The sequence below is a fragment of the Tyto alba genome, unplaced genomic scaffold, assembly GCF_018691265.1.
Source record: "Tyto alba isolate M040663 unplaced genomic scaffold, T.alba_DEE_v4.0 Super-Scaffold_30, whole genome shotgun sequence".
Taxonomy (NCBI): domain Eukaryota; kingdom Metazoa; phylum Chordata; class Aves; order Strigiformes; family Tytonidae; genus Tyto; species Tyto alba.
In genome coordinates, this window is record NW_024881305.1 from 2,562,992 (window position 1) to 2,575,946 (window position 12,955).

At 53.6% G+C, this 12,955-nt stretch overlaps 1 protein-coding gene across 2 annotated transcripts; it reads left to right on the forward strand.

Annotated features, from left to right (window-relative positions):
* The first annotated feature begins 2,271 nt into the window (after positions 1-2,271).
* On the forward strand, positions 2,272-10,823 carry PI16 (peptidase inhibitor 16). 2 transcript variants are annotated; one of them, XM_009964417.3, is made up of 6 exons: positions 2,272-2,445; positions 4,959-5,177; positions 5,778-5,887; positions 6,694-6,782; positions 7,203-9,014; positions 9,378-10,823. In XM_009964417.3, the coding sequence occupies exons 1-6, from the start codon at positions 2,290-2,292 to the stop codon at positions 9,518-9,520; spliced, it is 2,529 nt and encodes an 842-aa protein (XP_009962719.3). In that variant the 5' UTR covers positions 2,272-2,289; the 3' UTR covers positions 9,521-10,823. The 2 variants fall into 2 exon arrangements, with proteins under 2 accessions (XP_009962719.3, XP_042656200.1); XM_042800266.1 differs by having other exon boundaries at positions 9,381-10,823.
* The last annotated feature ends 2,132 nt before the right edge of the window (positions 10,824-12,955 follow it).

Genomic DNA, 12,955 nt, shown 5'->3' on the forward strand with positions numbered 1-12,955 from the left:
TCATTTCAAGTGAAAAGTTGGAACACTTTTGTTTGGAAAATGTCAAAAGAAACGTTTTAGAAAATGTTTTATTGGTTTTAGCCTGGCTCCCTAAACACAGTTGATGCAACAGCTCTGCCTTTCTTTCCAATAGCAGTCTCTGTCCTTCCTTCACAATTCAGCTTAATTTCAGCCAAACCTGGAGGGGCAGGAGCCGATAAGCTCCTCCAGAGTTCATCAAATCAGGCGAGTAGAGGAGAGGAAAACCCCGCTACTACCACGGCTGCGTTAGCTGTGTTTGGGCACCAGAGAAGCCACGCTGAAGACACTCAAGACGTGAGTCATTTAAAAAAAAAGAAAAAAAAAAAAAACCAAAACAAAACCAAACCACCCAGGCTTTGTTGCTTCTGCCTTCCTGGAGCCCCCGGCCCCCAGCCAGCCCCTTCCCACCCCGTCGGGTGTCAGCGTGCGGCTCCTGTGCTGGGGCTGCCGGGGGGGCGGCGGACGAGCAGGGGGAAAGCTGCATTCCTCCTGCGCTTACCTAATGCCGGCTGGACACCAGCGTGTCAGCTCCAGGGTGGGGCTTGGGCCCTGCGCTGTTGAGCTCGATGCCTCAGACCTTGGCTCCAGAAAGAGCCGCCGGGGCAGGTTGGGGAGTTGAGAATCGGCCCCTTTGCCAGCAGCCGCCCCGGCCTCGCCGACTGCATCAGCGGTTACTCACGTTTCCCCCGTGAGCCACGCGCCCTGGTTGTGACTCTTCCAGGGCTGTTTTCCCTTCCCCACGAGCACCGTGTGCCCTGATTCCCTTAGTCTGTTGCTGCACTACCTCCTGCGAGGCTTCGTCAGGATGCTCTAGTGCCAGGGGCTACGTGGAGCCCGGCCCTTCACCTCCACATCACGTTTGCAGAAACCAGTATGTGCGCTGGGGTCTTCTCAGCTCTGCCTTGTTCCTCGGAAGCCAGGCCGCAGCAAGCTGGCTGGCAGGGGTTGGAGCCACTGTTGATTCTTTCTAGTTGTGTCTCTGGAGATGCAGCATCAGACTGTCTGAGGTGTCTCATGGTGGAGATAGGTTTGCCTTGACAAAGACTCCAGTCCTGCAGTTCGCCTTCGCAATAAGTGGGAACCTCTCGTTTGACTGGATGAGTTGAAGGTGGCCTGTTGAGATGTTCTCCTCAGACCCCTACTTGCAGAAATTGTTGCACTATTGAGAGTATGGTAGAACCTGGACCTAATGAAGGAGAAGGTAAGAGATTAGGGGGGCAGTAGGAGAGCTATTGGGGTGAGAGAGGTGAGCAGCGTGGTCCAAAGCAAAAAGAAAAATGGCAAAGCGCTGTCTGGGGAGCCAGGAGGGGAGAGGGGGAGGCTGAGCTGACAGTGTGTGATTAACTTGGCTCTGCTAGCCGGAGCTGCCCACCCGCTGATCCTTTCTAACGGCCTGCGATCCCCCAAGGCAGCTCCTGGAGCGGAGCCGGGGCAGTTGCACAATCGCAGATGGGGAGGAAGAGGCTGCGGGGGGGTCCCTGCCAGACAGTCCCCGTGGGGGTGCGGCTGGAGACACTGAGCCCTCCAGGTGCCTGCCTGGGGAGGGAGCACAGCCTGCCCCTCCAGAGCTAACAGTCTGGTTATTCCAGCCAGCCCTGAAGGCAGCTGTACAGCCTCAACTCCCCCTTTTTGGGGGCAATTTCAGCTCTACATCCTGTTCTTTCTTTCCTGCTCATCCTTCTGATGGCAGAGGGAAGGGGCATCAACCCTCTGCTTACCCCCGACATGGCCGGTGCACAGACACGGGGCTGCCCGAGGTGGGCTCTGACTCCTGCCTGGGGAGTCACTGCGCTGCAAAACTCAGCAGTTGCATCTCGCTGCCTTCGTTTCTAGACGCAGCTGCGTTCCAGGGACGGGGAGGACCCTTGTGTAAAACAGGGCTTTGCCAGTTGCTCAGGGATTATTATTGTCGTTGAGGAGAAAAGGGACGGGAGGTGGGAGAGGGGACCCGTAACAGGGCTAAGGGGATGTCTGAGGCTTGGGGCAGCAGAGGCTTGGGTGAAAATGCCAATTCAGGGATTAGGGTTCAGGCCCAGGGTCTGTCTCGGGGAGTGGACCCTGCGCACTCATTGGCACCAGCCGTACTGCTGCTTCTCCATCAAGGCCGAAATGTGAGATGGGTGTGTACCGCGTGGCTCCGAAACTCTGCTCTAATAAAGAAATATATTTCCTCCCCGATCTTCAAGCTGTTGGGTGTTCCTTGCTTTTGGGAGGTGCTTTAAATCTGACTGCCAGAGCCGTGGGCTGCTAAGAGCAGAAGCTGGCTGCATGATGCTGAGTTCAGGTCTTCCTCCTGTTTTCCTGTTGCTCACAGCGCTGGAGCTGAGCTGGTCCCTGAGTGATGAAGAAAAGAAGATAATCTTGGATGGGCATAATAAATACCGCTCCCAGGTGTCTCCTCCTGCTATGGATATGCTGAAGATGGTAAGTGGCTTTTATTGCAGGGGAATGTCAGAGGGTGTTTGTGTAGTACAAGCCTCAATCTGAATGCTAGGAGGGATCGGGGTTTTCTGTAGGGGAGGCAGAGTAATTCTATTGTAGGGTTACAACTAGGTATCAGTGGAAAAGATCCCTAAATTGCCTCTAAAGAGACAAGTTTCCTTTTACCTATAGAATTGTCTTTGATCGTTTCTGGAAGTTCCAAAGCGTGATCTGAGTCCCCTGGTGCTCTGTGTGAGAGCGATGCAGCTCTCACCTGCACGAGTGGCCGCTGGAGTTCCCCGTGACGGGGAGGAAAGGCAGGAGAGACACTGCCATGAGCAGGTGCCCTGGGCCAGAGCGGGAATCCTGCTGTGGGGCATCGCCTGGGGCATTTTATTTGCCTTTGCAGCTGAATGGGCTTTTACCTAGAGGAGGGAACATCAACTTCAAACATGACAACCGGGTCTTTCAGTTATTTGGGCTTTCCATCATGCTTCTCATCCTCACCATGACTTGTGCATGGCTGTCTTGGAGGTGAGGGTTCCTTCATTTTTCTGAGGAAACTGAATCGGGGGCCCACCATTACATGTGGCTGCAGTGGGAGCAAAAACAAGCTCCCGAGCTGGTGCTGCTTTTTGTTTTATTCGGACCCCTGATGTGATTAAAATTTGGCTATCGCATTTTATCTTGGACCACATGTGATTTTTCTGTTTGCAAAACGCCTGGAGGAGGAGGAGGACAACTGTTTATCATAGATAGTTGGAGTGCTTTTGTCTTTCGGTCACAGTGTGCTTGGAGGAGACCTCCCTGTCTGGCCCAAAAGTTGCCCGGGCTGAATTAAACCTTTGTGGGCTGGTAAAAGGGACCTTACCGAGCAACTGAAGCAAAAAGCTGAATGCAGGCATAGGAGGTCTGACTGGTGACTTCAGACTCAAAGGGGACAGAGCCAGAACCATAAGTACCATGATCCCACAGACACCCACCAGAGCAAGGCACGAAAAACTCAGAGTACAAGGGCTTTGGAACCAAAGTCTTAGAGAAAGCCTGAGGGAAACCATCTCTCAGGGTCCTTAAGTCGGTGGCAATTCTGAACCAGTCACTGCTGCTCCCGGCTGAAGCTTTGATTGCCGATTGCGTGCTGTGAGATGCTCCCCTCCACAGCGTTGCTTTGTTTCTGCTTGAGCATACAGGACCTGCTCACAGTCTGGAGCCAAAGGCTCTTTTTTTTTTTTTTTTGAAGCACAACAAATGTTTAGCTTCCAGCAGCCCTGACAATTTCTTGGTAGAGGTTTTCCATGCGAGCTCTGTCCTTGCCTCCCTCCGGGACGTTTGCTTGTGCTGTCTTCGCCTCCGAGTTCACCTGCTGCCGTGGCACCGTGCCTGGCTGAGGTCACCCCGCGCTTCTGTTTGGGACACGGATCTGGTTGCTGTGGAAATAGTTAGGCGATGGGGGGGATACATAGCCTAAAGCCACTTTTCTTTTTTAATGAGGCAAATCCTGCAGGTGCGAGTCCCCTGTTTATGGAGCCCAGCTCCGTGCCAGAGGGAAAGGAGCGTGCGCTCCCCAGACTGAGTTTCCAGCCATTGCTCTCAGCCTGGCTTGGAGCCATGGTGGGAGGTCAACAAACACCCTGTGCCCCCATCCAGATATTTCAGCGTCCTTTCCCTCCCGGTCTCTTTGCGCTGCTGCTCGGGGGCCCATCCCCTCAACACCCCGAAGGTGACATGTCCTGAATGCTCTGTCCCCCTCCAGCTCCAGCCAGGAAGGTTCCCCCCTTAGGACCTGCCATTTGCTGGGCTGCCTTCCAGCCTGCAGCAGAAGCAAAGCTGCTGTCTCCATCAAATGGTGCGAGGATCGTCCAAACAGCTGCGGTGTAGGGTTCCTCGTATGCCTCCCTGAAAAAAAAAACCAAAACAAAAAAAAAAAAAACCCTCTCCTCCTCCTCCTGCATATCAATGTGGCTGGCGAGGGACCGCAGGCCGGTGGGCTCAGCTGGCGCTGGGGCCGCTGCCGCTCCGGAGGGGGCTCTTGGCAGGCAGCCGGCCGGCGGCGCCTCGGATCCGGGCGAGCAGATGATGTTTCCCAGGAGCGTGTTGTCCCAGGCTCTGTGCAGCTGCCAGGGGAGATGTGTCCTGCTCTCCTCCCGTCCCTGGCCAAAGAGGGATGTCCCCAGGTCCCCTCCTGCATGACCTGGGGTGAGTTTTCTCCTTTCTTCCACCTGACTTCACGGTTTCGCCATGCTGAGCAGATGATGTTAGAGATGCTCCAGGCAAGGTTGTGAGAGTTGTGCTGATGCCCTCACCTTCTGCTGTTTGACCTGTAAGCTAAGCTTTGGTGTGTGCTGGGACTGACTGTGGAGCTCCCATCTCCTGAGGACTGTGTTGGGTAGGGATTTGAATTTTACACGTGAATGGGGAAATTGTGGCCAGAGAGCCCAGGGGTCCTTGATATGTGTCCTGGGCATGTTGGAGAGCCCTGTGTCCTTCTCCATGTGCTGATGCCAAGCTCCTTTCAGAGCTGGGACACGGAGCTGGAGACCTTTGCTCAAGCCTACGCAGAAAAGTGCATCTGGGACCACAACAAGGAGAGGGGCCGACGGGGAGAAAACCTCTTCGCTATGGCCCCAACCCTGGACCTAGAATTTGCCGTGGAAGACTGGAACGCAGAGGAGAAATACTATAACTTGACAACTTCCACGTGTGCTTCTGGGCAGATGTGTGGCCACTACACTCAGGTACCAGACTGCTGGGGTGCAGGGATGGGGGTCTTGGGAAAGGAGCTGGACTAGAGCCCCAGCTCCTCCCAGAGCCTTTGCACAGGGATGGGGAACCAGGTAGGAATCACAATGATACAGGGGGGCCTGGGTGTGGTGCCAGGCATGACCAGCCCTTTGGAGAAGATCTTTTTTAAACAAGCTCTGCAGCCTGGTTTGGCTACTCAGCAGAGCTGGGTGCCAGCTTGTCTTAGGCAGAGATATGAGGTCTGCGTGTTTCTTCACAGCTTGGGTGGGAGCAAGGAGGGGTAGAGATGGTGGTGGTAAATATGAGGATGGAGGTATGGAGGGTTCCAGGACCAAAGCAGAGGTGGTGATGCTATAAGCTGGATGGACTATTTGGGAGGAAAGCTGTGGCACTAGCTTGGGAAGGTGGCCCAGACAAGGGCAAGGGACAGGATCCTGAACGCTAAAGCAACGTGGGGATGTGGGATCTGGGGCACACACTAAAAGATGAGAGGGGACGTTGGTGTGGTGACAGAGCAGCCTTCCAGGCCAGCTGCCAACAGGGCATCTGCCTTCCCCCAGTCACCTCACCTTCACCCCCGGGCTTTGTCTTAGGTGGTCTGGGCAAGCACACATCAGATCGGCTGTGGGGCAAAGTTCTGTGAGAAGATCGATGGAATCGAAACAGAGGGCATGTACCTGCTTGTTTGCAACTATTACCCACCGTAAGTCCCGTGCCCCACGTGGTTTGGTGCATCCTGATGGGTTTTCTGTGCTGGTTTCTGTGCTTCACTCCCTGTAGCAGAGCAGGATTTGGCCTTGTTCATAAATAACAGCAAAGTGATTCCAAGAAAGGACTTTGTTATCTTGGGTTGGTCACAAAGGAAGGAAGGGTTGTCTGGTGATCCTTGCCCATGATTGCGACTGCTGAGGTCTGCTTCAGCTCCTGGCACAGACCCAGGGAGGGGCCTCCCCCCCCCCCCGAGAGCTGCCCAAGGCCAACGTCGCCGTAGCTGAGGGTACACACGGCAGCTCCCCGCTCTGTGCCTTGTTCTTCCCCACGGGCAGCAGCGGTCGCCTGGGGTGGAGAAGCATGTTTGCAGCAGCAGGAAGGGTTGGACGTGGGAGGAGAGGCGAGTGCCCACTCACAAAGCCCTGGGACCAGCCTTGGGGACCACTTGCTTGCAGCTGGTGAGGCCAACAAGAGTGGCTGGTCACTGCAGGCCTTCGTAGGGGTCTTGAGCAGAAGGGAGACAAAATCTTGTGTCCAAACACCCATCGACTGCTCTGTGCTCAGGGGTGGGGAAGGATCTGGTCGGTGGAACTGTCTCCCCTGGTTTTAGCAGCCTTGGGGTCAGGCCATTGATTAAATGGCACTGACAACCTGTAGCAGGAGACCAAGACCTGGTTTTTACTCAGTATTAGAGTTTTGTCTTGGCTGGGATATTCTAGTTGAACCAGACCCCCTCTTTGGGATGGGTGTTTCTCCTTCTCTTCATGCCTTCTTTTTCTTGGTGTCTTCTGCTTCCAGGGGTAATATGAAAGGCCGAAAACCATACAAGGAAGGACCCTCATGCTCACAGTGTCCTGAGGACAGAGTCTGTGTCAACTCCTTGTGTGGTAAGCAAAGCGAAGTGGCACGCGTCCCTTGACAGGCTATTGGGACTCAGACCTCTGCGTTGGGGTCCAAGTTCTGATCCCTCCTGGAGCTGTCAGGAAGCCCTGGACCATGAGACATCAGGTGCAGTGGCAGCCCCTGAGCCAGGTCAGCTGCCTCAAGATGAGGAGGGTCAGTCAAGGACCTCGTACCCGCTGAGTCAGCAATTGTTGCCCCGTGAGGATGGCCCAATCCCGAGGGGCAGGAGGTTGTGTGAGGGAGACAGGATGTCTCCAAGTTGGGAACCCCCAGAGTTGGAGATGGCCCAGAGTGACGTGAGAGGGGTCAGCTGTTGCTTCACCCCCCGGCTGATTTCTGCTTGGGGATCCATTGAGGTCAGCTGACCCCAGCACTAACTCATGGCACTTTTCGTCTCTTACCAGAACCCACTGTAGAAGAGACCACTCCAGCCCCTGTGACAACAAAGGCAAGCCCCTCCACCCTAACCACAGCTATGCCAAAACCCACAACTGCAGCCAAACCAGAACCCACAACACCAGTGCTCACCACAGCCAAGCCACCACCCAAAACCACACTTCCACCCGTAACCACAGCCAAGCCACCACCCACAACCATGCTCCCAGCTACAGCCGAGCCACCAACCACAACCATACTCCCAACCACAGCCAAGCCAAAACCCACAGTCGTGCTTCCAACCACAGCCAAACCCAAACCCGCAACACTAGCCCCCATCACAACAGCCAAGCCAAAACCTGCCACCACAGTCCCAGTGACAACCCCAGCCAAGCTAGAACCCACAACACCAGCAGCCACCACAGCCATGGCCAAGCCAGAGCCCACCATGCTAACAACCACCACGCCAAAACCCACCACAACCACCACTACAGCCAAGCCAAAACCCACCTCTACAGTCAAACCAACACCCACCACGCCAAAACCCACCACAACCACCACTACAGCCAAGCCAACAACCACCTCTACAGTCAAACCAACACCCACCATGCCAAAACCCACCACAACCACCACTACAGCCAAGCCAACAACCACCACTACAGTCAAACCAACACCCACCACGCCAAAACCCACCACAACCACCACTACAGCCAAGCCAACAACCACCACTACAGTCAAACCAACACCCACCACGCCAAAACCCACCACAACCACCACTACAGCCAAGCCAACAACCACCACTACAGTCAAACCAACACCCACCACGCCAAAACCCACCACAACCACCACTACAGCCAAGCCAACAACCACCTCTACAGTCAAACCAACACCCACCACACCAAAACCCACCACAACCACCACTACAGCCAAGCCAACCACCACTACAGTCAAACCAACACCCAGCACCCTAAAACCCACCACAACCACCACTACAGCCAAGCCAACAACCACTACAGTCAAACCAACACCCACCACACCAAAACCTACCACAACCACCACTACAGCCAAGCCAACAACCACCACTACAGTCAAATCAACACCCACCACCCCAAAACCTACCACAACCACCACTACAGCCAAGCCAACAACCACCACTACAGTCAAATCAACACCCACCACCCCAAAACCCACCATAACCACCACTACAGCCAAGCCAACAACCACCACTACAGTCAAACCAACACCCACCACCCCAAAACCCACCACAACCACCACTACAGCCAAGCCAACAACCACCACTACAGCCAAGCCAACACCTGCCACTACAACATCAGCAAAGCCAAAGCTCACCACTACAACACCAGCACCTACCACAACAGAAAAGACACAACCAAAAACTTCCACGGCCACAAAGCCAGAACCCACTGAAACAGAAAGATCCAATCCTACTGAGGCAACTGGGATAACTCTTTCCTTTGAGCCCACGTTAGACCTGGATTATACAGTATCTCCAGAAGTAGACACTGGGGAGACTCGTAGCCCCCTAACTACAGAGGATCCAGACTTATTAGAAAGCATGGGCACAGCCTTCAGCCCCAAATCAGTCCCAGAAATAAAGGAAGGTGTGAAAGAGAATGAGAAAGAGAAATCAGCCTTTTCCAGTCCACCTCCATCCCTCAGCCAAATTGTTCCAGACATCAAGCTAGGTTTCAATAAAGCTGAGCTCATAACCCCCTCAAAGTCAGTGGTTTTCAGCCCAGAAGAGCCTACCTTCTTGCGCTTAACATCATCTTCCAAAGAAAAAAAGGGGCAGAGCCCCACGTTCCAGAACTCCCTCTCAGGTAAGGTAATTGTGGAGTCCGTCCCGGCATGGACACGCAGACATTCAGTGATCCCCAAGCAGCATGGAGAGCGCTTGGGAGGAACCAGCATCAGACTGGTCCTCTGGATCCTCCTCTCGTATGTGGCACCAACCCTTTTCCTCACTCTTTCCTCTAACACTGGAAGGATGTCCGGGTGTGAAGCATGGTTCTGTTTACAGCCTGCGCCCCACTAACCCACCAGCTGCGTCATGCCTTCGCTGGATCGGTGCACTGCTGCCTCGCGCTGTCTTGGTGCACGTCACTGATGGAGCTGCATGAGCGGGAGTTTCTCTTTTGTCCAGGTCTTCCCCTCTAACTCCAGGTTTTCTGCTCTTCTGCCAGCAGGTGCCCTGGACACTGAAGAACTGGAGACAAACTCAGACCAGACAAGCATGGATCAACCCGCAGCTGGAGCCTCCAGTACCTGCTTGGGGCTTTCGCTCTTCCTCCTACCCAGTGTCATCCTGGTGGGGCTTCTGCTTTGAGTGGCCCTTCTCAGCTGTCCCTGCACCAGCCACCAAGGCTTTCTTCAGCATCGGTTGTTCCACAACCCTGGTAGGCTTGGGAGACACCACGGACAAACCACGTTGACACGCTCTCTTCTTACGCTGCCTTACCTGCTCCAGCCCCAGCGAGCCAAGGGCAGCTGGCAGTCCCATGGGAACTTGGTCCCCTTCCTGAGGAGACCCAAGGGCAGGAAGGTGTCTGCCATAATCCTGGTGACCTTGGACCCTTCTCCTTTCTTCCCAGCCAGTCTGGGCTTCTGGTCTGTTTCCAAACTGGAAGTGATGAGCTATCCCACCCGCCTGTGTGGCTGGCAGGCCCCGCCGCACCATGTCCCCAGGGAAAGCAGAATGACTTGGAAACCCAAGTGGCGATGAGACATGGTCGTTGGCTTTGGTGTTTGTCTGTAGATGAGACGTGATGGCTGGGTTTGGTGTTTGTCAGGACGAGTTTCCAACAAAAATGCTCTTTTCCCCTCCCGATGTGTCCGTTTGTCTCAGTTTTGGAGTAGTTTCATCTTTTCCCTCCTTGTCCAAAAGGAGTGGCTTTTTTTTTTTTTTTTTTTTCCACCGGAGAGGATTTCTATTTCCTTCCTGGTTCTGGTACAGCTATGGCCAGTACTACCCAGATGTACTCCTTTCTCCTCCTCACACCTCTGCAACCCACGCCTCCTCCGTCTCTCCTGCTCTCTGCCGCATGTACCCATTCCACAGTTAGTCCATTGCCATGATGTTATTTTACGCGTGTGCCTGCACCCCTGTGCATGCACAGAAGAAAAACCTTCAGTGCTAAAGAGGAGTGGCTGGCTCCTCCATACAGCTTTCTTCTGCATGGCTTCCTCCTTCGCATAACTTAAGTGTATTTGAATTTAGATACAGAGCCCGGTTGACATATATTTTGCGCATGGTGGAACCTGGTCCAGGAGAAACAGTGCTCGCACAATTTGAGCTCAAGAGAGCCAAGTGAGTGATGTCAGAGGTTACCGGTGGTTCCAGGACTTGTTGCAGGACTGCTTTCATTGTCTGGGACACTGTTTTATACCCCCTTGACTCTGCTCCCTTCACCTGAGGATTCCCAGTAAGGTGTGTTAAATATGTGATGAGCTTTGCAGACTGATGGAAGGGACAAGGAGACACAGTCCCTCCTCTGGTTGTTGCATCCCTTGATTCTTTAAACAGATGAGGTGGAGAATGACCTGAAGGTCAATATTCATGTCCTCCCCCATGATGCTGTGTCCTGTGCATCCCCAGAGCATGCACTGAATAAATCCTGTTGTGAAAGTCAGGTGTGGGGCGTGCGGTGTCTCACTGGGGGATCTGGGGCCAGGGCCCTGCTTCTTATATCTGTAAAATCCTCTTGACTGTGTGCTTAGGTAGAATGGCTCAAAGACAACGTGGGTCCTGGGGGTGGTGAAGGGTTTTTTGGCGTTCCAAAAGCAACCAGGTGCCGGCTTTTGCAAGGTTGCAACATAAGGTTTTTAATCCTGTGTAAAAGCAGCAGCAGGAGGAGATTGAGGCTGATGTAGGGAATATTCCCCAAGCATCCAGCTGAGTGCAAAGCAAAAATGTGTCCCCACCAGGAACTTTTGGGCAAGGAAAGTAAGAGCAAGAGAGCTTGGAGTAAAAAAAAAAAAATGGATCGAAATGGACTGGAGTGCTTCTGGCTCCCTGTTTTTAGGGGCCTAGCAGCCAGCCTCTCCCACCCCCAAACACACACTTTTTCATCTTTGCAGCGAAGAAAGAAGTTAAATGCAAGCGCGTATCCCCAGATCCTGTGTTTCTGCAGGATTTTCACTGCAGAACATCACCCAGCTATGAGCAGGGAAAGGGCCTTGCGAGGCATAAACGTGCAGCACGGGAACAATGCTGGGATCAGAGCTTTGCTTTTTGCTTTTCCCCGTCCTTCTGCCCCCGCTTTGCCCGGCGAGCCTGCCCTGCAGCTCTGCGTTTCCTCTCCCTGAAATCCTGCTGGAGGAGCCCAGCAGCACCAGCTCTCTTACAGGAAACCAGCTGCCTGCGGGGTTTTTTTAGGTCACGGTCACCACTAGCCCTGGTGAATGGTGACCGGCAGATGGCAGTGGGAGAGACACCGCAGAGAACTGGGCAGCTCTGAACTCGCTACGCAGAGCCCTACAGGGAGTTCAGTGCTTTATTTAATCACAAGCATCAGATGTAGTTAAAAATCAGATTAAAAATAACCTCCTGCCCAGGTGCCGTGGCTGCTGTACGCTCTCATTGCAGGCTGAGCTCCTGCTGCCAAGCTGCTTTCAGGGAAAAAAAAAAAAAAAATCCAGCCTCGGGTTAGGGACAGATGATAGAAATACAGCCGGAGCGGCTGCCGGTTGCATGTTGTAAGGGGCGAGGGTTCAGGCAGGGATGGAGCTGGGAGAGCATTTAGGACCGTGACTGTTTTTCCATCTGGGTGAAGCAGAACGCAGCATTCGTTCCCTATAAACAATAAAAAGAGCAGAAAAGCATTTCTTCTCCCAGCAAAATCAGGGCATTTGGTCAACACCTGATTTCTTGCAGTGCTGGATCCATAACCCTGCTGAGAGCCATCATGGAGCAACAGTGCTGCTGATTAACAGCATTAGCAGAAGCCCATCAAAATTATTCTAGGATTTAAATATTTTATCATGGTTTTGGGGCTAGTGAACCTTGTAAAAACTGTCGACTTTTGTTTTTCTTAAGCTTTTGACTTCTGGAGACACACAGTTGTGCAAGGACCTATTTATAGAGTTCCTTGTAACAGAAAATTCAAAACCAGAAAGCGAATCCCTTTTCCTCTTCCCCCTGCACCCCAGGACAGCAGGTCTGAGCCCTGCCAACACGGGCTTTTGGGTCGGTTTGGTTTAATCCTATATTGGGGGGTTTAAGGAAGGAGGGAATGTGACCACATAGCAAGGGCAAGGTATGGTGTGGTGTACAAGGAAGGACCCAGAACATTCAAAGAAGACTTCTGTGGCATTTCCACTCCATTTCTGAGGTTGGCACGAAGGATGCTCTGGTGTCAGGGTGATGTGGTGGGCAACTCCTGGAGGGGAAAGGAGCCAACACCCTGGCAAAAATACTGCTGGGTCCTGGCAGCCCCACAGCTGTGTGTGGTGGGGGGAGGAGGAGGCATTTAACTACCAGCCGTGGTCAGCTGGGTTAAAATCATGGGATTTGTGGTGTTTATAAGGCTTGGCTGATACTTTAACCCCACCTGCTTGGTTCCCTCTCCCCGCTCCTGGTTCCTGTTTCCCAGCAAGGAGAGGGATGTGCCTGCTGCAGGTCGAGTGAGAGGTCGCTTTGGCTTTGTGCTCCTGAAGCTGCCCTGAACACGGCGAGCCGAAAGGATTGGGGCAAGCACGTGCAGCCATCCTGGGGGGCTGCAGTTGGGGCTGTGGTGCTGGTAGGTCTGGTTAGCTGCCCCAC

Bases quoted from the DNA above. Each gene is read 5' to 3' on its own strand.
- PI16 (XM_009964417.3), top strand. From the start codon at position 2,290: ATGATGCTGAGTTCAGGTCTTCCTCCTGTTTTCCTGTTGCTCACAGCG. The intron at 2,446-4,958 runs GTAAGTGGCTTT...AGCTCCTTTCAG, and splicing joins CTATGGATATGCTGAAGATG to AGCTGGGACACGGAGCTGGA. The intron at 5,178-5,777 runs GTACCAGACTGC...GCTTTGTCTTAG, and splicing joins TGTGTGGCCACTACACTCAG to GTGGTCTGGGCAAGCACACA.